General features: G+C 35.8%; 1 protein-coding gene across 3 annotated transcripts in view; it reads left to right on the top strand.

Moving 5' to 3' along the window:
* The window catches only part of mier2 (mesoderm induction early response 1, family member 2), a 64295-nt gene extending 40761 nt beyond the window's left edge, over positions 1-23534 (top strand). For 2 of the 3 annotated variants that reach the window (XM_061883188.1, XM_061883187.1), the window contains exons 11-12: positions 2594-2736; positions 12492-23534. In XM_061883188.1, the coding sequence (XP_061739172.1) occupies positions 2594-2736; positions 12492-12910 (562 nt within the window). In that variant the 3' untranslated portion in view covers positions 12911-23534. Of the gene's footprint in view, positions 1-2593; positions 2737-10275; positions 10349-12491 lie in introns of all 3 variants that reach the window. The other variant, XM_061883189.1, reaches the window with a different exon arrangement.
* Positions 23535-25000: the final 1466 nt, after the last annotated feature.

The following is a 25000-nucleotide window of genomic DNA, read 5'->3' on the forward strand; positions in this document are numbered from 1 at the left end:
CCGGCGGCAATTCAAGAAAATACGGTATTTTTTATTTTTTTTATGCCTTGTCCATATTGGCTGTTCAGATTTACTTTACATAAGAGAAGTGTAGGATATTTCTCTTGTTGCCTTACTTCTATTTGACTGTAGCAGGAGGGGATAGAAAGAGAAAAAAAAGGAAGACAGAGGGGGAAATTGTGGGCACAAGAGTGGGATAAGACAGAGACACAACAACCGCAAACACAACAATAACAACAACAACAACAATAGAGCAACATCAGTAAATAAGATATGTACAAATATGATGGTAAAAGTGATAGCAAAGAAGCAGTTAGCGAACTAAATAATACAGAAATGACAATGAAATAAATGAACAGAAAATTGGGCTCAGCTAAAAGGGATATTTCCTCATGCAGAGCAAGCGATTATTATTTATCTACTTCACTAACGTATTTTTCAGACTACAGACTATATGGGAAAAAATTTTTTCCCATATATTAAACGTTCTAAAATAAATTATTTACACAGAAAAATGTTGTAAATGTTCATTTCCAAACGGTGTCTGTAACACGGCAGTAAAACAGCTGATCAAACACAACAGAAGACACGGTCATGGACCCACTCGCTGCAGAAGCTAGCTCTCCAATCAGCTAAACAGACTCAATAACTCCATGGTGACGTTTTGGTGATCTTACGAATCTGAAACAATACAAAAAGAATGCCATTGTAAGTTAATTATGCTCACAAATAAATAAAATAACCACGCTAGCGTTATTACATTATGTTAGCATGTACAAATATGTATAAAAAGACTCCTACTGACATCACACATAGGATGGTTTAGTAAGTAAAAATTGTTTTAGTTATATTGTAAGACTTACAAACATTGCTTGAATTAATCAATCAATGTTTATTTATATAGCCCTAAATCACAAATGTTTCAAAGGACTGTACAAACCATTACGACTACAACATCCTCGGAAGAACCCACAAAAGGGCAAGGAAAACTCACACCCAGTGGGCAGGGAGAATTCACACCCAGTGGGACGCCAGTGACAATGCTGACTATGAGAAACCTTGGAGAGGACCTCAAATGTGGGCAACCCCCCCCTCTAGGGGACCGAAAGCAATGGATGTCGAGCGGGTCTAACATGATATTGTGAAAGTTCAATCCATAGTGGCTCCAACACAGCCATGAGAGTTCAGTTCAAAGCGGATCTAAGACAGCAGCGAGAGTCCCGTCCACAGGAAACCATCCAAGCGGAGGCGGATCAGCAGCGTAGAGATGTCTCCAACCGATACACAGGCGAGCGGTCCATCCTGGGTCCCGACGAGCGGTCCATCCTGGGTCTCGACTCTGGACAGCCAGTAGCTTGAAGGGATGAATGAAAAATGAATACAAGTAGGAACGCTATGGACGGCTAGAATACGGAGCAGCATTTCTGCCAACTAGTCCAAAAGGTGGCGCCATAGCACAAACAAGAACACACCTTTTCAGTCTATTCGCTTGTTTTTTTTAAAAACTATTAGCATCGTGGCTGTCAGCGAAAAAAAATCCATATATTAGCCCCACCGTTTTATAAGCCGCAGGGTGCAAAGTGTAGGGAAAAAGTGAATTATTATATATATTTTTAATACTAAATACTAATATTATATGTGCACGTATTGTATCTGCTGATTTAGTTATGTTGTAATTGTAAACATATTTTTGAAAAAGGCAGATATTGATTTAAAAAACGAGTGACACCGACATACGTCAAAATGACATCTATTTGGCGCCGGTAATCAATCGGTCTAGCTGATAATCAGTCGATCTCTACTATGCAGTATTGATTAGGGATTCCTGCATGAAATTATGAGTAATTATTAATATACAGTAAAGGATTATTATAAAGTAGAAAAAGCAGCAAGTAAAACCGATTACTCCTCCAGTTCCACCACAGAAATCCGAACATGTTCACATCTGATGTGTTAATAACCATATTTCAGTCTTAACCGACTGTAAATGTGCTTTTAAGAAACTCCAGAAGATGCGAGGTCACAAAGCATCATCCTGGAGGCTCATGGATAAGAAAACCTTCCGACCAATTTTCCCTCCAATTTTTCATGTGTGAGCAAACGCCAAAACTCTTTGAGCATTCAGTGGCGCACATGTGAGCAACGGCAGACGTGCACACTGTTATGCGCTTATCTTTTTATTCGATTTTGTGCGCGGCCTAGTTTTGACGTGCGCAGAGGGTGCGTGAGCAGTTTGCAATTTGCACAGGCGCGTACCTTAGAGCAGTGGTCCCCAACCTTTTTGTATCCGCGGACCGGTCAACGCTTAATAATTTGTCCCGCGGCCCTGGGGGGGTGTCCTTTTTTTTTTTTTTTTAATTTTCTTTGTCATGAAAAAGGGACGTTTTGGTAATGAAAAAGGGAGGTTTTTGTGGTTGGTGCACTAATTGTAAGTGTATATTGTGGTTTTTTTATGTTGATTTAAATTGAAAAAAAATTTTTTTTTTTTGTTTTAAGAAAAAATTCTTACAGCCACAGCCCGTTGGTTGGGGACCACTGCCTTAGAGGGAACGTTGCTTCCGACTGAGCTGCTTTCCTGCGTTTTGTGCTGCAGGGACGAAGGAGACCAGGACGGGGACGCTGGCGACGTGGAGGCAAGCAATCATTCTGCCGCCTTGTTGTCCCGCAGTTCCGCAGTCTCCGGGAAGCTGGCGCCACCTTTACCGCCGCACTCCAGCATGGAACTAGACAAACGAGGTGAGCTGATAACGATCAGTCTGGAATATTTGACCGAACGATAGCAGCTTCAATCGTACATACTTGGATTATTTTCTTAAAAAGAGGCTTGATCACGGGAAATTCCTCAAACAGAGAACAATGGTAGGTATGAAAACTGCCTGGAACGGACTTAGACTGTCTTGAAGTTGAAGTTGTAATTGTTTTTTGGGGACACCTAATGACCACAAAAATAACAAAGTTTAGCTCATGATGCGGACACGTTTGTTTCTGGATACTTTGTAATACCTTTCTCCCTTGGAGACTTTGTATGTGTAAGTAATATTCAACTATAACTATTGATACTTGTTTTATTGACAAATGTGCTATTTTATACTTTAATATTGTTCAATGACAGTCACTTATAACACATGTCTGCTTAGCTGTTGTGTAGCTGCTAGCTCCGAAAAGCCTATAGCTTACAGTGTTTACCTTTTGTGAATGACTCAAATAGAAGAAAAGACCAACTTTGTGTACTTATTGGACATCATTTAGATCAGGGGTAGGGAACCTATGGCTCTAGAGCCAGATGTGGCTCTTTTGATGACTGCATCTGGCTCTCAGATAAATCTTAGCTAACACTGCTTAACACAATAGGTAATGACTAATTCCACTTGTAATCAAAGTGTTAAAAATAATGTTCAAAATATTAAACATGCTCATGCATTTGAATCCATCCATCCTTTTTCTACCGCACTTTAAAAATTATTTTTTTTAGGGCTTGCCCTCCTGGGGGTTCTTCAGACCACCAAGCACCGACATGAAAGCCTTTTTCAGGGTTCCGATATTTTTTTATTTTTCAATAAGTCTCTCAGTTGCTTTCCAGCAATTGTCTTTTTCTCTTTCGTTCTCGCTCGCACTCTGGCTCCAGCTCCAATCCTGTCTCTCCTCCTGGCTGCTGCTTGTAACAGAGCGACAGGTGATTAGATAACAAGGCCCAGGTGGGTTGTCTACGCACCCGTTGCTGATTTCGAGGCCGGTCCTGGCACACCCTGCTTCGCTGCAGGCCCACAGGCCACGCCCCCTCCACAGTTAGCTTCAGAATAACAATGTTATTACAAAGAATAAGAGACCTATTGTACTCTAGAAATGTTGGTCTTACCTAAAAATGCATGAGTTTAGTTGTGTTCAGTGTTTTAAAAAAATTATATGGCTTTTACGGGAATACATTTTAAAATATTCGGATTCTTGGCTCTCTCAGCCAAAAAGGTTCCCGACCCCTGATTTAGATGTTAACTGGCTTTGCACAAGAAAACACACTGCAAGACAGCTTTATCGGAGCATTTAGCGTATTTTCCGGAATATAATGCGCACCGGCATGTAAGCCACACCCTTTACATTTTAGACAGAAAAAATATTTGTCCATCTATTAGCCGAACCGGAGTATAAGCCGCAGATATATACTTTGTGAAATTATTTATTTACACCAGGGGTCACCAACCTTTTTGAAACCAATAGCTACTTCTTGGGTACTGATTAATGCGAAGGGCTACCAGTTTGATACACACTTAAATAAATTGCCAGAAATAGCCAATTAGCTCAATTTACCTTTAACTCTATGTTATTATTAAAAATTAATGATATTTATCTTTGTGGAAACACTGATCACCTTAATGATTTCTCACAATAAATATCTATTTTTGATGACATGTTTTAAATAGGTTAAAATCCAATCTGCACTTTGTTAGAATATATAACAAATTGGACAAAGCTATATTTCTGACAAAGACAAATCGTTATTTCTTCTAGATTTTCCAGAACAAAAATTTTAAAATAAATTTAAAAGACTTTGAAATAGGATTTAAATTTGATTCTACAGATTTTCTAGATATGCCAGAATAATTTTTTTGTATTTTAATCATAAGTTTGAAGAAATATTTCACAAATATTCTTTGTTGAAAAAACAGGAGCTAAAATGAAGAATTAAATTAAAATGTAGTTATTATTCTTTACAATAAAAAAAAAAAATGTACTTGAACATTGATTTAAATTGTCAGGAAAGAAGAGGAAGAAATTTAAAAGGTAAAAAGGTATATGTGTTTAAAATTCTTAAAATCATTTTTAAGGTTGTATTTTTTCTCTAAAATTGTCTTTCTGAAAGTTATGAGAAGCAAAGTAAAAAAATAAATGAATTTATTTAAACAAGTGAAGACCAAGTCTTTAAAATATTTTCTTTGATTTTCAAATTCTATTTGAGTTTTGTCTCTCTTAGAATTAAAAATGTCAAGCAAAGCGAGACCAGCTTGCTAGTAAATAAATTTAAAAAAAAAATAAATAGAGGCAGCTCACTGGTAAGTGCTGCTATTTGAGCTATTTTTAGAACAGGCCAGCGGGCGACTCATCTGGTCCTTACGGGCGACCTGGTGCCCGCGGGCACCACGTTGGTGACCCCTGATTTACACAAAAAGATTTTTGTAAATGTTTATTTGCATGCCTTAATTGTTTCCAAGCGGTGTCTGTAACACGGCAGTAAAACGGCTGATCAAACAAAACAGAAGTCATCGTCATGGACGCAAATAGCTGCGCAAGCTAGCGCTGCAATCAGCTACACAGACTCAATCATTTCAAGCTGACGTTTTGGTGAATTTACTGAGGAATTTGTGAAACTGAAACAATACAAAAATAAGTGTAAGTTAACAATACTAGTCCAGACACTCGTAAAAGTGTTAACATACCGTATTTCCTTGACTAGCCGCCAGGTATATAGTATGCGTCTGCCTTGAATTACTGCCGGGTCAAACTCGTTTCGCAAAATAATTAGCGCATGCTTAGCATTACCGCCGGGTCAAACTCGTTTCGCAAAATATTATTTTTATTAACGCATGTCTACAATTTCCGCCGGGTCAAACTCGTCACGTCACGAGTGACACTTCCCCTGTCATCATTTTCAAAATGGAAGAGGCTGATTTCAATCATTTGAAATCGCATAAAGGGAAGAAGATTAAGAGCAATTCAGTAAGATTAAAGGTACCAAGCTATTGAATATGCTAAAAAGAACAGTAAGCAGCTATGTTTTATTAATATACCGTAGCTGCGTGTGTCAAATATGAGTCATTAAATGACTCCCGCCTCCTGGTGGTAGAGGGCGCTAGTGATCCTTCTTGCGACTACTCGGCTGCAGAAGAAGTGACAACAAGCAGCAAGAGTGAGCAGCGATGGTTCATTTTTTTCCTGAGCTTGCACTTTTAACATGGAGGATTACATATCTAAAATAAAAAAGTTTTTTAAACTGGACTTTCAGTAATAAAAGAAGATCTCAATCGAGACAGAGAGATTTTTAAAACTGAATAAAGATAAGGAAGACTTCTATAAACAAGTTATCGATGCTTTTGATCAGAAGGATCTGCGCATGGACTTCATTTATAAGTAAAAGTAAGACCATAATAACGTTTTTTTTTTAATTAAATGTGCTTTTCATGATCGTATCCTTACATCACACTTAAATTTGTAAGCGCAGGCCTAAATTTACCGCATGCCTTTGGTAAACGCCGGAGTGAGAAAAGGTTTTAAATTAATTAGCGCCCCGGCGGCAATTCAAGGAAATACGGTATTAGCTAATGCTTGCAATGCTAGCTTCATTATATTACGATAGCACGTGCAAATATGCATGGAAACACTTTTACAGACGTCACACATGGGACGATTTAGTGTGTACGAATTATTTTAGTTATATTGTAAAACTTACAAACCTTGCTTGAATGAAGAGTCCATACGAGTAGTAACGCTATGGACGGCTATAAGACGGAACAGTGAAATATGAAATATATTTATATAGCACGTTTCTCTAGTGACTCAAAGCGCTTTTACATAGTGAAACCAAATATCTAAGTCCCATTTAAAGCAGTGTTACTGGAACTGGGAGCAGGTGGGTGAAGGACACAACAATGACTAGCATCGAAGATGCTGGCACGGCCGCTCTACCAAGCGAGCCACGCCGCCCCAAGTGCACCTGAAAGAGAGAGATAGATACCTGTCGTGTCTTTTCCTCTCTGCCAAGTGAGTCTGGTCTGACATCCTTTTCCCATAAAAAACACATTTCCCATGAAATCAAAATGTCATTAAAAAAGTATAAAAACTGTTTAACAATAGTTAAAAATATCAATGTATAAATGCTTATTTAAATAGCCATAAATCACTAGTGTCTCAAAGGGCTGCACAAGCCACAACGACATCCTCGGTTCAGATCCCACATCAGGGTAAGGAAAAACTCAACCCAGTGAAATATATATAGCAAAACCGGGACTCTAAAAAAAAATGCTGCTTCGGTCCCCAATTTAGCCCTGCTTAATGACATCTGCCATCAGATTTAGAAACGAGGATAGGATGTGAGTCTTTTGAATAAACCGATAAATATATAAATATTATATATATATATTAGACATAAATAAATATATACAGATAATAAATAAAAGAACAATTTCCCTTGCGGATCATTAAAGTTTGTCTAAGTCTAATTTTAAACATCTACACTGTCATGGCTGTCTCTTGTACATAAGAACCAGTACAATAAATGAGTGCCACCTCTCCTCCTTTCATCACTAGTTTTACTTAGTTTAATTTAATAAATTTTTTATTTTACTTTACAACATTTGTACTTCCGGTTCAAAGCGCTAAACAGAAAGAAATACTGTTGACGTTTGCCCCGCAGCACCTGCAGTAAGCGAATTGGTCCAAAAGATGGCGCCGTAGCACAAACAGTATCTTTTAACACCTTGTCAGTGTCTGCTTGTAATAAATGTAAACTATTTAAGCAGTAGAAAATGGATGGATGGATTTATAGAACACAAAACATTATGGCCGTCAGCAAAGAAAAATCCATGTGTTGGCTGCGCTGTTTTATAAGCCGCAGGGTCTAAAGCGTAGGAAAAAAGTAGCAGCTTACAGTATATTGGACATTTGACATGCAAGCCGATAATGTCATCATTTTTTTCTGATATCAAAGGATATCGGAAGACCACTATTTGTGTGAGCAAGTAATTGTCTGCTTTGTGTGTCAGCCACATTTTCATTTGCACATGATATACACCAGGGGTGTCCAAAGTGAGGCCCGGGGGCCATTTGTGGCCCGAAACTAATCCTTTACCGGCCCACCACACATTCTGCAAAAATTGCAAAATTTATAGTATTGCGAAAATTTAAAAAAAAAAAAAAAAAAAAAAAAAGTGGAATGAGGTGAAATCTAATGAGAAAAAGTGGCAATATTGACACAAAACTGCCATGCAGGCAGTTTTTTTTTCCTTTTGTCTTTATTTTCTTTTTTTTTTCATTGCTCAAAAAAAAAAAAGGAACACAAAATGTATATTATAATGAATTATTACTTAAAAATCATCACTTTAGAATGTTTTATGTGGAAATAATATTGCATATGTTGTGGGGTTGCCATATAAAAACATCAAAGTTTTGACAGAAGGGCATAAAACAGACAAAATAATAGCTCAAACTTAAAATCGACAGATATATCAGAAGTTTTGATTTTCAATCAATCAATCAATGTTTACTTATATAGCCCTAAATCACTAGTGTCTCAAAGGGCTGCACAAACAACTACGACATCCTCGGTAGGCCCACATATGGGCAAGGAAAACTCACACCCAGTGGGACGTCGGTGACAATGATGACTATGAGAACCTTGGAGAGGAGGAAACCAATGGATGTCGAGCGGGTCTAACATGATACTGTGAAAGTTCAATCCATAATGGATCCAACACAGTCGCGAGAGTCCAGTCCAAAAGCGGATCCAACACAGCAGCGAGAGTCCCGTTCACAGCGGAGCCAGCAGGAAACCATCCCAAGCGGATGCGGATCAGCAGCGCAGAGATGTCCCCAGCCGATACACAGGCAAGCAGTACATGGCCACCGGATCGGACCGGACCGGACCCCCTCCACAAGGGAGAGTGGGACATAGGAGAAAAAGAAAAGAAACGGCAGATCAACTGGTCTAAAAAGGGAGTCTATTTAAAGGCTAGAGTATACAAATGAGTTTTAAGGTGAGACTTAAATGCTTCTACTGAGGTAGCATCTCGAACTTTTACCGGGAGGGCATTCCAGAGTACTGGAGCCCGAAATAAAAACGCTCTATAGCCCGCAGACTTTTTTGGGGCTTTGGGAATCACTAATAAGCCGGAGTCCTTTGAACGCAGATTTCTTGCCGGGACATATGGTACAATACAATCGGCAAGATAGGATGGAGCTAGACCGTGTAGTATTTTATACGTAAGTAGTAAAACCTTAAAGTCACATCTTAAGTGCACAGGAAGCCAGTGCAGGTGAGCCAGTATAGGCGTAATGTGATCAAACTTTCTTGTTCTTATCAAAAGTCTAGCAGCCGCATTTTGTACCAACTGTAATCTTTTAATGCTAGACATGGGGAGACCCGAAAATAATACGTTACAGTAATCGAGACGAGACGTAACAAACGCATGGATAATGATCTCAGCGTCTTTAGTGGACAGAATGGAGCGAATTTTAGCGATATTACGGAGATGAAAGAAGGCCGTTTTAGTAACGCTTTTAATGTGTGGCTCAAAGGAGAGAGTTGGGTCGAAGATAACACCCAGATTCTTTACCGTCTCGCCTTGTTTAATTGTTTGGTTGTCAAATGTTAGAGTTGTATCATTAAATAGAGGTCGGTGTCTAGCAGGACCGATAATCAGCATTTCCGTTTTATTGGCGTTGAGTTGCAAAAAGTTAGCGGACATCCATTGTTTAATTTCATTAAGACACGCCTCCAGCTGACTACAAATTTTGAAATTTAAGTGTTAAAAGTTTAAAAAAAAAACTAATAAAAATGTATCACTTTATGAGTGGGGAATCTTTTGGATCTCAAATATATTTAATAGGATTTTATTTAACTTTGCACTGTGATTACTCAAAAATATTAAATAATTCAAATCAATGGTGTCCTGCATTATTGATCTTTGAGGGCTTTGATTGCTAAATAAAGGAACTCTCATGAAGGAATCAATAAAGTACTGTTTTGATAAAGTATGTCTGATTCTGATATCTATCTATCCATCTAAATACTGCATATTTCAGTTTTACTATAAAAAAAACCAAGTTGTCTGACAGAAAAGGCATAAAACCTTATTTGTTTTATTTTATATCAACCTCAAGTTGATATAGAGATTTACTGTAAGCATTAAATAAAAAATAACAATAATTTGACTTATTTTTAACATTTTAGTGACTGAAACCCTCTATGCTCCCCAGGAGCCCAAAGGATAAAAAAAAAAAAATCCATATATTTTGTTATGGTTTGAAAATGAAAAATATCAGAATAGCCCCCGCATGCTTAAATTTTTCCGTGTGCGACCCTGTGGGGAAAAAGTTTGGACACCCCTGACTTACACGATGTATATTTTCCATGTTACATTTTTACTTTGGTCACCTGGTTTATCTCTTAAGTTTGGAATCATCTTCTGTTCTCAATCATTTTTTGCATTTGTTCCCTTCAGTCATGTGTCCTGTCTTGTTTTTATGTCTGTGTGCATGCATGCATGGCTCCCACCTTTTCCACACCAGAGGAGGAGGGTCGACCTCGGCGCAGAAGGACTCCCCGCTTTCACTTAAAGCCATGTTAAGGTTGCACCTGCAGGTAAAAAAAAAAGAGGCAGTGGCCATTTTTATATGGAATGGCATTCATTCCTTCATTCCATTCTGTCTTGTTTCCCTTTGTTATTTTTGCTAAATCAGCTGTTTTCTATTACTTCACTCATTTCAGTCGATCTTTTTAAGATGCAATCTGAGCTGAATTGTGGAGTATCCGGCTCATTATATGGCGTAACTCTAAAATGTATTTTCCTTAAAACCTAAACGAACGTCAAACTACAAACAAATGACCTAAAATTACCCGTAAACAACTTCTGGTTGCATGGAAATAGCCTGAAATTATTAATTTTTAGAATTATTTTCTTGTTGTTTTTAAGGGCTGAATTTACTTAGGAATTTGTGAAACTGAAACAATACAAAGAGAATGAATGACATTTTAAGTTAATAATACTAACAAAGACACTTGTAGACGTGTTAGCATTAGCTAACGCTAACGACGCTGGCTTGATTACATCATGATATCATGTACAAATATGCATTAAAAAAACTTTTTTACAGACATCACACATGGGACGGTTTAGTAAATAAGATTGTTTTGTTTACACTGCAGTTTTGCAGCTGACTGTTAAAATAAAAAGTGATTTTTATCAGACTCCCAGTGTACTTTGATCAAGTGAAAACAAGAGAAGTTGACTGGGAGGAAGTCGATGCTACTACAAAATAAAATAAAAGTCGCCACACTTTAAAAATTACTGGTTTTTGTATTGCTTTAATATGAGAGGAAATGAAAGTACAAACCCCGTTTCCATATGAGTTGGGAAATTGTCTTAGATGTAAATATAAACAGAATACAATGATTTGCAAATCATTATCAAACCATATTCAGTTGAATGCACTACAAAGACAACATATTTGATGTTCAAACTGATAAACATTTTTTTTTTTTTTGCAAATAATCATTAACTTTAGAATTGGATGCCAGCAACACGTGACAAAGAAGTTGGGAAAGTTGGCAATAAATACTGATAAAGTTGAGGAATGCTCATCAAACACTTATTTGGAACATCCCACAGGTGTGCAGGCTAATTGGGAACAGGTGGGTGCCATGATTGGGTATAAAAGCAGCTTCCATGAAATGCTAAGTCATTCACAAACAAGGATGGGGCGAGGGTCACCACTTTGTAAGCAAATTGTCAAACAGTTTTAGAACAACATTTCTCAACGAGCTATTGCAAGGAATTTAGGGATTTTACCATCTACGGTCCGTAAAATCATCAAAAAGTTTAGAGAATCTGGAGAAATCAATGCACGTAAGCGATGATATTACGGACTTTTGATTCCCTCAGGCGGTACCGCATCAAAAACTGACATCCGTGTGTAAAGGATATCACCACATGGGCTCAGGAACACTTCATAAAACCACTGTCAGTAACTACAGTTGGTCGCTACATCTGTAAGTGAAGGTTAAAACTCTACTATGCAAAGCCAAACCCATTTATCAACAATATCCTGAAATGCCGCTGGCTATGCTGGGCCCGAGCTCACCTAAGATGGACTTTGTAAAGTGGAAAAGTGTTCTGTGGTCTGACGAGTCCACATTTCAAATTATTTTTGGAAACTGTGGACGTGGTGTCCTCCAGAACAAAGAGGAAAATAACCATTCGGATTGTTATAGGCGCAAAGTTCAAAAGCCAGCATCTGTGATGGTATGGGGGTGTATTAGTGCCCAAGGCATGGGTAACTTACACATCTGTGAAGGCACCATTAATGCTGAATGGTCCATACAGGTTTTGGAGCAACATATGTTGTCATCCAAGCAACGTTATCATGGACGCCCCTGCTTATTTCAGCAAGACAAGTGTAGTAAAAGAGTACGGGTACTTTCCTGGCCCGCCTGCAGGAAAGTACATATATATATATAATATATATATATATCTATCACTGTTAAACGCAGTCCTCTGAGGGCAAGCATAACTGCAATGTGGCCCTCAATGAAACCCAGTTTGACAGCCTTGGATTAGCCGCACCTTTTTATAAGCGTAGGGGAAAAAAAGTAGCAATTTATTGTCCAGAATGTATGGTAAGCAGCAACATGTCAGCTTTAGAAAGGATTTGCTTTGAAGTGAAATGAAAGGTGAAGTGTCGATGTAGCGAGCCACCACTGTGATGACTGGTGCCCTTGTGTCCAGATGAAGACCTGCTGACGGGGCGCTGTGGCGACGGACGACCTCAGAAGCCGTCCGGCTGCCCCGCCCCCGTCCCCGCGCATCAGAAGGACGTCCTCCCAGCCAACTGCTGCCCAACGGGTCCGGCCCAGCTCCGGCGCACCTGCCAGGACCTTCTGACCTGCCGGGACCATCGGCACCCTGCGGCCTTCTTCCACTTCCACGTGAGTGACGGCCCTTTTATCTCCTCGGAGGCGGCAGCGGGCGTGCCCGCCGACTCCTCCGTCAGCCGCGGGTGGGACTTTACCTGCTGCGGGCCTCCTCGCCCTCGCCTGCCGCCTTCTCGGCATGCTCCGCCCCCTCCGTCCACTCCAGGCACTTGGAAACATCCCAAGGAATCCGCTCTGAAAGCAAGCAGAACAAGAAGGACTTTGCAGCAATAAGTGAGGAGCAGACTTGATTTGTCCTCCACCCACCTCCTCCACGGCAGCATCAGGTCAGGTCCTAGTCCACAGGCCGCTGACTCATGACTCGCGTCTGGCTTCTTGCAGCACGCACTCTTCACTTGCTCAGACCTCACAAAGTCTGGGACTAATATTCACTCTGGTTTCATAGGGGGAACGGGCAACGGGCGCATATCTTTTTCTTTTTTTCATGCATTCTAAATCGTAAAGAAACACTAGCAGAAGTCAGCTAACAATAGAGCCAAAGGGAGTCGCCATATTCTGCCTATAAAGCGCTCTAAAAACATCCAAAAACCTCCATTATTGATTTATATACTCATTGTAAGTAGTTATCTAATGTTGTAACTTTCATAATAACATGTAATGTTTACGTACTTTGCTCATTTTAAGCATACGGCGGCGCATTCATTTTACAGAAGCATCCGCCGCTTATATTTTTGAGCCTGAATATAAGGAGGATGAGCTACAAGTTTTAGAAGCTGAGTGCTAAGATCCAGCTGGAGTAGCAGTATAAGCAAAAAAATTGTTGGAAAATTCAGTGTCTTAAAATTCAGGGTATAACATTTTAGCGTAAAGAAAACCCATGTTTTGTTAAAATACAGTGTGGAAAAAAGTATATAACAAATATTTATCCACTGAATCATTTTATACTTAATTTTCATACGCACTGAACCCGAAAAGAACAAGTGGTACAAAATGGATGAATGGTTGAATTCAAAACTCTGTATTTTAAGAAATGGGAATTTTTAAACCCAATTTTTACAGCGGCGTATTAATTTCACAGAAGCATCCGCTGCTTATATTTTTGAGCCTGAATATAAGGAGGATGAGCTACAAGTTTTAAAAGCTGAGTGCTAAGATCCAGCTGGAGTAGCAGTATAAGCAAAATAATTGTTGGAAAATTCAGTTTCTTAAAATTCAGGGTATAACATTTTAGCGTAAAGAAAACCCATGTTTTGTTAAAATACAGTGTGGAAAAAAAGTATATAAATAAATATTTATCCACTGAATTCTTTTATACTTAATTTTCATAAGCACTGACCCCGAAAGGGACAAGTGGTACAAAATGGATGAATGGTTGAATTCAACACTCTGTATTTTAAGAAATAGGAATTTTTAAACACAATTTTTACAGCGGCGTATTAATTTCCCAGAAGCATCCGCTGCTTATATTTTTGAGCCTGAATATAAGGAGGATGAGCTACAAGTTTTAGAATCTGAGTGCTAAGATCCAGCATTAGTGAAACTCTATAGCATCATGTAGCAGTATAAACAAATTCTTTGCTGAAAAATTCAGTTTGTTAAAATTCAGGGTATAAAATTTCAGCATAAAGAAAACCCAGGGTTTAAAAATGATGTTTGTTGTAAAATACAGCGTGTGGAAAAAGAAGTATATAACAAATATTTATCCACTGAATTATTTTATACATAATTTTTACAGGCACTGACCCCGGGAGGCACAAGCGGTAGAAAATGGATGAATTCAAAACACTGTATTATAAGAAATTACATTTTTGAACACACCATTTTTACAGCGGCGCATTCGTTTCACAGAAGCATCCGCTTCTTATATTTTTGAGCCTGAACATAAGGAGGATGAGCTACAGGTTTTAAAAGCTGAGTGCTAAGATCCAGCTGGAGTAGCAGTATAAGCAAAATAATTGTTGGAAAATTCAGTTTCTTAAAATTCAGGGTATAACATTTTAGCGTAAAGAAAACCCATGTTTTGTTAAAATACAGTGTGGAAAAAAGTATATAACAAATATTTATCCAATGAATTCTTTCATAGTTAATTTTCATACGCACTGACCCCGAAAGGGACAAGTGGTACAAAATGGATGAATGGTTGAATTCAAAACTCTGTATTTTAAGAAATAGGAATTTTTGAACACAATTTTTACAGCGGCGCATTAATTTCACAGAAGCATCCGCTGCTTAAATTTTTGAGCCTGAATATAAGGAGGATGAGCTACAAGTTTTAGAAGCTGAGTGCTAAGATTCAGTTTAGTAGCAGTATAAACAAATGAATAGTTGGAAAATTCAGTTTCTTAAAATTCAGGGTATAACATTTTAGCGTAAAGAAAACCCATGTTTTGTTAAAATACAGTGTGGAAAAAAAGTATATAAATAAATATTTATCCACTGAATTCTTTTATACTTAATTTTCATACGCACTGACCCCGAAAGGGACAAGTGGTACAAAATGGATGAATGGTTGAATTCAAAACTCTGTATTTTAAGAAATGGGAATTTTCAAACCCAATTTTTACAGCGGCGTATTAATTTCACAGAAGCATCCGCTGCTTATATTTTTGAGCCTGAATATAAGGAGGATGAGCTACAAGTTTTAAAAGCTGAGTGCTAAGATCCAGCTGGAGTAGCAGTATAAGCAAAATAATTGTTGGAAAATTCAGTTTCTTAAAATTCAGGGTATAACATTTTAGCGTAAAGAAAACCCATGTTTTGTTAAAATACAGTGTGGAAAAAAAGTATATAAATAAATATTTATCCACTGAATTCTTTTATACTTAATTTTCATACGCACTGACCCCGAAAGGGACAAGTGGTACAAAATGGATGAATGGTTGAATTCAAAACTCTGTATTTTAAGAAATGGGAATTTTCAAACCCAATTTTTACAGCGGCGTATTAATTTCACAGAAGCATCCGCTGCTTATATTTTTGAGCCTGAATATAAGGAGGATGAGCTACAAGTTTTAAAAGCTGAGTGCTAAGATCCAGCTGGAGTAGCAGTATAAGCAAAATAATTGTTGGAAAATTCAGTTTCTTAAAATTCAGGGTATAACATTTTAGCGTAAAGAAAACCCATGTTTTGTTAAAATACAGTGTGGAAAAAAAGTATATAAATAAATATTTATCCACTGAATTCTTTTATACTTAATTTTCATACGCACTGACCCCGAAAGGGACAAGTGGTACAAAATGGATGAATGGTTGAATTCAAAACTCTGTATTTTAAGAAATGGGAATTTTCAAACCCAATTTTTACAGCGGCGTATTAATTTCACAGAAGCATCCGCTGCTTATATTTTTGAGCCTGAATATAAGGAGGATGAGCTACAAGTTTTAAAAGCTGAGTGCTAAGATTCAGTTTAGTAGCAGTATAAACAAATGAATAGTTGGAAAATTCAGTTTCTTAAAATTCAGGGTATAACATTTTAGCGTAAAGAAAACCCATGTTTTGTTAAAATACAGTGTGGAAAAAAAGTATATAAATAAATATTTATCCACTGAATTCTTTTATACTTAATTTTCATACGCACTGACCCCGAAAGGGACAAGTGGTACAAAATGGATGAATGGTTGAATTCAAAACTCTGTATTTTAAGAAATGGGAATTTTCAAACCCAATTTTTACAGCGGCGTATTAATTTCACAGAAGCATCCGCTGCTTATATTTTTGAGCCTGAATATAAGGAGGATGAGCTACAAGTTTTAAAAGCTGAGTGCTAAGATTCAGTTTAGTAGCAGTATAAACAAATGAATAGTTGGAAAATTCAGTTTCTTAAAATTCAGGGTATAACATTTTAGCGTAAAGAAAACCCATGTTTTGTTAAAATACAGTGTGGAAAAAAAGTATATAAATAAATATTTATCCACTGAATTCTTTTATACTTAATTTTCATACGCACTGACCCCGAAAGGGACAAGTGGTACAAAATGGATGAATGGTTGAATTCAAAACTCTGTATTTTAAGAAATAGGAATTTTTAAACACAATTTTTACAGCGGCGTATTAATTTCACAGAAGCATCCGCTGCTTATATTTTCGAGCCTGAATATAAGGAGGATGAGCTACAAGTTTTAGAAGCTGAGTGCTAAGATCCAGCTGGAGTAGCAGTACAAGCAAATTATTTGTTGGAAAATTCAGTTTCTTAAAATTCAGGGTATAACATTTTAGCGTAAAGAAAACCCATGTTTTGTTAAAATACAGTGTGGAAAAAAGTATATAACAAATATTTATCCACTGAATTCTTTTATACTTAATTTTCATACGCACTGACCCCGAAAGGGACAAGTGGTACAAAATGGATGAATGGTTGAATTCAACACTCTGTATTTTAAGAAATAGGAATTTTTAAACACAATTTTTACAGCGGCGTATTAATTTCCCAGAAGCATCCGCTGCTTATATTTTCGGGCCTGAATATAAGGAGGATGAGCTACAAGTTTTAGAATCTGAGTGCTAAGATCCAGCATTAGTGAAACTCTATAGCATCATGTAGCAGTATAAACAAATTCTTTGCTGAAAAATTCAGTTTGTTAAAATTCAGGGTATAAAATTTCAGCATAAAGAAAACCCAGGGTTTAAAAATGATGTTTGTTGTAAAATACAGCGTGTGGAAAAAGAAGTATATAACAAATATTTATCCACTGAATTATTTTATACATAATTTTTACACGCACTGACCCCGGGAGGGACAAGCGGTAGAAAATGGATGAATTCAAAACACTGTATTATAAGAAATTACATTTTCGAACACACCATTTTTACAGCGGCGCATTCGTTTCACAGAAGCATCCGCTTCTTATATTTTTGAGCCTGAACATAAGGAGGATGAGCTACAGGTTTTAGAATCTGAGTGCTAAGATCCAGCATTAGTGAAACTATAGCATCATGTAGCAGTATAAACAAATTATTTGCTGAAAAATTCAGTTTGTTAAAATTCAGGGTATAAAATTTCACCATAAAGAAAACCCAGTGTTAAAAATGATCTTTGTTAAAATACAGGGTGTGGAAAAAGAAGTATATAACAAATATTTATCCACTGAATTATTTTATTCCTAATTTTTATACGCATTGACCCTGACAGGGACAAACGGTAGAAAATGGATGAATTCCAAACAACGTATTTTAACAAATTTAATTTTCAAACACACCATTTTTACAGCGGCGCATTAGTTTCACAGATGCATTTGCTTCTTATATTTTTGAGCCTGAACATAAGGAGGATGAGCTACAAGTTTTAGAATCTGAGTGCTAAGATCCAGCATTAGTGAAACTATAGCATCATGTAGCAGTATAAACAAATTATTTGCTGAAAAATTCAGTTTGTTAAAATTCAGGGTATAAAATTTCAGGCTAAAGAAAACCCAGTGTTTAAAAATGATGTTTGTTAAAATACAGTGTGTGGAAAAAGAAGTATATAACAAATATTTATCCACTGAATTATTTTATACATAATTTTTACACGCACTGACCCCGGGAGGGACAAGCGGTAGGAAATGGATAAGTTTTAACAAATTTAATTTTCAAACACACCATTTTTACAGCGGCGCATTAGTTTCCCAGATGCATCCGCTATTCCCTTCAACAACAACACTACTAATCATGACAACACTGGACAAATGACTAATCAGAACCTTCTATTTTTGAGCCTGAACATAAGGAGGATGAGCTACAAGTTTTAGAAGCTGAGCGCTAAGAAGATCCAGCTTTAGTGAAACACTATAGCATCAGGTAGCAGTATTGCTAAGTGCTAAACAAGAAATATAAACTACGAACATAATAAAACAATCACCTACTGTATAATGTCTGCTCTCATTGGGATGTCGACTGATGGGATGTTTATATCTTCCCGCTTAGTTAAAGAATGAATCATGATCCTCACAAAGGGTTCAATGGAAAAAGTGTCTTTTTGTGGCTTTCTGGCCATCTCCAGGTCTAAGTTGGATGTCAAAAGTTGACCAACTTCTCGTTTTATGTCCACAACTTTCTACCATCCAGGTGAGAGGCAGGATTTAGAATGCAGACATAATAACAATATCTCTAATAATTGGTTAATATTCAGGTCACGACATGTATTGTTGGCGCTTTTTGGATGTTTTTTAAAAGGCTTTATGGGTGGAATAGTGTTAGCCACCATGTACTAGCCATATTTTACTCTTTAGAATGCATTAAAAAAAGAAAAGCATGTGTTCCTGTCTTACATACAGACAAAATTCACCCCAAAAATCTCCCCTTTAAGAACACAAAATATGCAGACTGGAATTAAAAACTGTTTGAGCACATATTTGAAGTACAATTATGGAAGTTAATTTTTGTCTTTGTTAGCGAAGCTTTCTTTGGACGCTTCATTTGTATGTAACTTCATTTTTTCTCTTTGAATTTTGTGAAAAATAAAAATAAAAAAAATATTTTTTACATCAAACTATGCTGACAGTTGGTATTAGATGTAATATTGTGAGCAAAATGTATGTTAAAAATATTTTTTTGTTTTAAAATTCAGTGTGTAAAAATATTATATTTGTTAAAATACAATGTTTTAAAATTCAGTGTCTAAAAAAAATAAAATTAAAAAAAATTATATATAAAGAAATGTAGTGCTTAGAAATTCAGATGGTTAAAATTCACTGTATGTAAATTCAGTGCTTAAAAAAATTCAGCGTTAAAATGTTTAAAAATTATGCGTAAAAAAATGAGTGTTTCAAAAATGATGCTTGTAAAATACACTGTTTAAAAATTCTGTGTCTAAAAAATTTAAGTGTATACAAGTTTAAAAAAAAAATCAGTGTATAAAAATTCAGTGCTTAAAAATTCAGCATAAAAAATTGTTTAAAAATGATGTTTCTTAAAATACACTGTTTAAAAATTCAGTGTCTAAAAAATGTAAGTGTAAACAAATTTAACAAAAAAATTCAGTGTAAAAAAAATTCAGCGTATAGAAATTCAGCATAAAAAAATTCTGTGTTTAAAAATGTAAACAAATTTAACAAAAAAATTCAGTGAATAAAAATTCAGCATAAGAAAATTGAGTGTTTAAAAATGTTTCTCAAAATACACTGTTTAAAAATTCTGTGTCTAAAAAATTTAAGTGTAAACAAGTTTAACAAAAAAATCAGTGTATAAAAATTCAGTGCTTAAAAATTCAGCATAAAAAATTGAGTGTTTAAAAATGTTGTTTCTCAAAATACACTGTTTAAAAAATCAGTGTCTAAAAAATGTGTAAACAAATTTAACAAAAAAATTCAGTGTATAAAAATTCAGCGTATAGAAATGCAGCATAAAAAAATTCTGTTTAAAAATGTAAACAAACTTAACAAAAAAAAATCAGTGTCTAAAAATTCAGTGCTTAAAAATTCAGCATAAAAGAATTCTGTGTTTAAAGATGTAAACAAATTTAACAAAAAAAATCGATGTATAAAAAATCAGTGCTTAGAAATTTAGCATAAAAAAATTGAGTGTTTAAAAATGTTGTTTCTCAAAATACACTGTTTAAAAATTCAGTGTCTAAAAAATTTAAGTGTAAACAAATTTAACAAAAAAAATTCAGTGTATAAAAATTCAGTGTATAGAAATTCAGCATAAAAAAATTCTGTTTAAAAATGTAAACAAATTTAACAAAAAAATATCAGTGTATAAAAATTCAATGCTTAAAAATTCAGCATAAAAAAATTGAGTGTTTAAATTGATGTTTCTTAAAATACACTGTTTAAAAATTCAGTGTCTAAAAAATTTAAGTGTAAACAAATTTAAAGAAAAAAATCAGCGTATAGAAATTCAGCATAAAAAAATTCTGTTAAAAAATGTAAACAAATTTAACAACAAAAAATCAGTGTCTAAAAAATCAGTGCTTAAAAATTTAGCATAAAAAAGTTGAGTATTTAAAAATGTTTCGTGAAATACACTGTTTAAAAATTCAGTGTCTAAAAAATTAAGTGTAAACAAATTTAACATAAAAAATTCTGTTTTTAAAAATTCAGCATAAAAAAATTCTGTTTAAAAATGTTTTTGAAATACACTGTTTAAAAATTCAGTTTTTAAAAAATTTAAGTGTAGACAAATTCAACATAAAAAAACTCAGCGCTTAAAATTCGAACATAAAATAAATCAGTGTTTAAAAATGAGTGTGTAAAATTTAAGTGTATAAAAAAATTCCCTTTTTTCAAACTCCGTGATTAAAATTTCAGTGTAAAAAATGTAATATTCAAAAAGTCCCTTTGTTAAAATACAATGTGTGAAAAAAAAAGTATATAACTAATATTTCTCCACTGAATTATTTTACACAAATTTTTATACACACTGACCCCGAGAGGGACAAGCGGTAAAAATGGATGGATGAATTCTAAAGACTGTTTGAATTTTTAAGCACTGGATTTTACCAAACATCATTTTTGATGAATAAAATTTTCATCATCATTTGATTCAGTTCACAAAATTCAAACAGAATTCCGTGACATAAATTCAGCGTCCAAAGAAAGTTTTGCTAATGAAGACACAAACGAGCCTCCATGTAGTAAAGTTTAGGATTAAAGCAGATTGTAGTCCCAGGTTACACACATGATTCATTTCATTATAATCTGGAATGTCACAAGAATGCCTAGATTAGATTCGGAGGGTTCAACTAGACCAGGGGTCACCAGCGCGGTGCCCGCGGGCACCAGGTCGCCCGTAAGGACCAGATGAGTCGCCCACTAGCCTGTTCTAAAAATAGCTCAAATAGCAGCACTTACCAGTGAGCTGCCTCGATTTTTTAAATTGTATTTATTTACTAGCCAGCTGGTCTCGCTTTGCTTGACATTTTTAATTCTAAGAGAGACAAAACTCAAATAGAATTTGACAATCCAAGAAAATATTTTAAAGACTTGGTCTTCACTTGTTTAAATAAATTCATTTATTTTTTTACTTTGCTTCTTATAACTTTCAGAAAGACAATTTTAGAGAAAAAATACAACTTAAGAAGGTACTTTTGTTTAAAAATCCTAAAATCATTTTTAAAGTTGTATTTTTTCTCTAAAATTGTCTTTTTGAAAGTTATAAGAAGCAAAGTAAAAAAAATTAATGAATTTATTTAAACAGGTGAAGACTAAATCTTTAAAATATTTTCTTGGATTTTCAAATTCTATTTGAGTTTTGTCTCAGAATTAAAATGTTGAGCAAAGCGAGACCAGCTTGCTAGAAAAAAAATAATTTTACTTGAACATTGATTTAAATTGTCAGGAAAGAAGAGGAAGGAATTTAAAAGATAAAAAGGTACTTTTGTTTAAAAATCCTAAAATCATTTTTAATCTTTTAAATCCCTTCCTCTTCTTTCCTGACAATTTAAATCAATGTTCAAGTAAAATTATTTTTTTAATTGTAAAGAATAATAAATACATTTTAATTTAATTTTTCATTTTAGCTTCTGTTTTTTCGACGAAGAATATTTGTGAAATATTTCTTCAAACTTGTAATTAAAATTCCCCAAAAAATATTCTGGCAAATCTAAAAAATCTTTAGAATAAATTTCAAATCTTATTTTAAAGTCGTTTGAATTTCTTTTAAAAATGTTTGTTCTGGAAAATCTAGAAGAAATAATGATTTGTCTTTGTTAGAAATATAGCTTGGTCCAATTTTTTATATATTCTAACAAAGTGCAGATTTGATTTTAACCTACTTAAAACATGTCATCAAAATTCTAAAATTAATCTTAATCAGGAAAAATTACTAATGATGTTCCATAATTTTTTTATTTTTTTTTTCAAAAAGATTCCGATTAGCTGGATTTTCCCTTCTTTTTTTCGTTTGAATTTTAAAGAGTCAAAATTGAAGATAAACTATGTTTCAAAATGTAATCATTTTTTTCCTGTTTTCTCCTCTTTTAACCCATTCAATTAAGTGTTTTTTTTTTTCATTTATTCTCTACAAAAAAACTTCCGTAAAAGGAAAAAAAATGAACGACAGAATTTCCCATTTTTTTTACATATATACACATTTATTTCTGGCAATTCATTTAAGTGTGTATCAAACTGGTAGCCCTTCGCATTAATCAGTACCCAAGAAGTAGCTCTTGGTTTCAAAAAGGTTGGTGACCCTTGAACTAGACTAACCAGCTCAGGTAATTGAGCACAGGATTTATCTGGTCTACCCGATAAAGTCTACAAAGCTATAATGATGATGGGTAAATAAAGGATCTTAAGTACAGACTCTAGCCAGATATCAACTGGATGAAAGCAGACTAAATGAAGAGTGATCCAGAATAAGCGTGGGCCACATTGAAGTCACAGAGCCAGAATATACTCAGGATTGAAGTGGACTAACAGACTATAGATGCAGCCCGGTAATAAAGTTGTATCTTGCAATAAAGTACATTCATGTTATTAAGTTAATCATGTCTTAGATTGGACTCATCCTAAAAATGAACGATCTGGTTCATGCAAATAAAAGTACGACATTTCGTGAGGAGTTTTTGAACGTTGCGTCATGTGATGATTTCATATTTACGTTGCAGAACAAACAACTTGTTCATGTTTTTTGTTTTGTTACAATCCACATTTGGCTTGTCGCTGCTGCTTGTTTTTTTCTGACCGTCTTTGTTCTTTTGTCATCGAAACAAACTTTTCAGGGAACAGACTGTTGCTTGTTTGTCTTTTTAAGTGTCAACTTTCTATTTATTTGTTGTTTTGCTGCTCCGTACTGTAGAAATATCAACTCTTTTATGAAGGCAGAATGGACGGTTATGTTTAAAAGAGGGCGGTTCCGGACAAAATCTTGTTTTTTTTCTTTTTTCTTTTTACTCTCACTCTTGGTCGTATTGTACTGCTTCAATTGTTTAATGAATTATTACGTTTTGTAAAAATTTAATAAATAAACTTGACAGTTGTGGATTTTTTTTAATACTTTAAAAAAAAAAAAATACAATGTATACTGTTTTAGTAGCAAAATATATTAGAGAATTAGCGATGGACCATTTTTTTTTTTTTTTTTTTTTTTGAAATTATCCAATTATAAACTGTCCTTTACATAAAAGTTCAATTAAAAACAGTTCTGTGTGTGTATGTAATATATACACACACATATATATATATATATATATATATATATATGTGTGTGTGTATATATATGTATATATATATATGTATATATAGATATATATGTATGTATGTATATATATGTATACATAAGATCAGGACAGCTCCAGCTTCCCTTGTCATCCGTGGTGGAGGAATTCAAGGTAGCAAAGTGCAGAGTCTTAATGACATACAGAGACACCCAGGACGAACAAGTCAGACACGCAGGCGTCACTACAAGATCAGGACGCAAGTGGGCAGCTGACACAACTGTTGCACAAGTTGAGAGCATATTGAGGCTACGTGACATCATAGGGATGCCGTGCACAGGGAGACAGGGTCTTGGAACTTCCCATGTCCAACAATGGAGTAAGGCAGAACCCAGGGAAAGAAGAGCTATGGTCCAGGAGAAAGTACGAAACCTGGAAGAGGAAGGTCGAATATCAAGAGCAGTGGAACTAGCGTCCCAGGGAGCTTGGACCAAATGGGACCTCCCTAAGAGAAAGATCACATGGGCAGATCTGTGGAAGCTGGAACCATTCCGCATCTCTTTCTTGCTGAGATCAGTGTATGACACACTCCCGACTCCAACAAACTTGCACAGATGGGGCATGAGAGGGGATCCACTATGCAAGCTTTGCGGGCAGAAGGGTACCATGGCACACATTCTGTCAGGGTGCAAAACAGCACTCACCCAAGGGAGATACAGATGGCGTCATGACAAGGTGCTCATGACACTGGCTAACACCTTGGAGCAGCAGAGATGCAAGAAACAGCAACCCCAAGGGAAAACAAAATCCATCCAGTTTGTGAGGGAGAGAGAAAAGCCACCAACCACAGTAACAGCAAGGAAGAGCCTACTGCAAATGGCACGGTCTTGGGATATGAAAGTAGACCTGGGAGGAAGGCTGCAGTTCCCCCAGGTTGTACAAACAACCCTGAGACCGGATGTGGTGCTGTGGTCTGAAGAGGCAAAGAAGATAATTCTTATTGAACTCACAGTCCCATGGGAAGAAGGTTGCGACCAAGCCTTTGAAAGGAAAAGTGCTAAATACCAGGACCTTTTAAATGACTGCAGGGGAAAAGGATGGCAGGCATGGCTGTTCCCGGTCGAGGTCGGCTGCAGAGGATTCCCTGCCCAGTCGGTATGGAGAATGCTCACAGCTTTGGGAATAACGGGGAAGGAGAGAAAGACAGCAGCTCGCAGGATGGGGGAGGCAGCGGAGAGAGCCTCTTGCTGGTTATGGAGCAGGAGAGATGAGATGAGCTGGAAGCCAG

The sequence above is a fragment of the Nerophis ophidion genome, linkage group LG22 (assembly GCF_033978795.1).
Source record: "Nerophis ophidion isolate RoL-2023_Sa linkage group LG22, RoL_Noph_v1.0, whole genome shotgun sequence".
In the NCBI taxonomy this organism is placed as follows: Eukaryota; Metazoa; Chordata; class Actinopteri; order Syngnathiformes; family Syngnathidae; genus Nerophis; species Nerophis ophidion.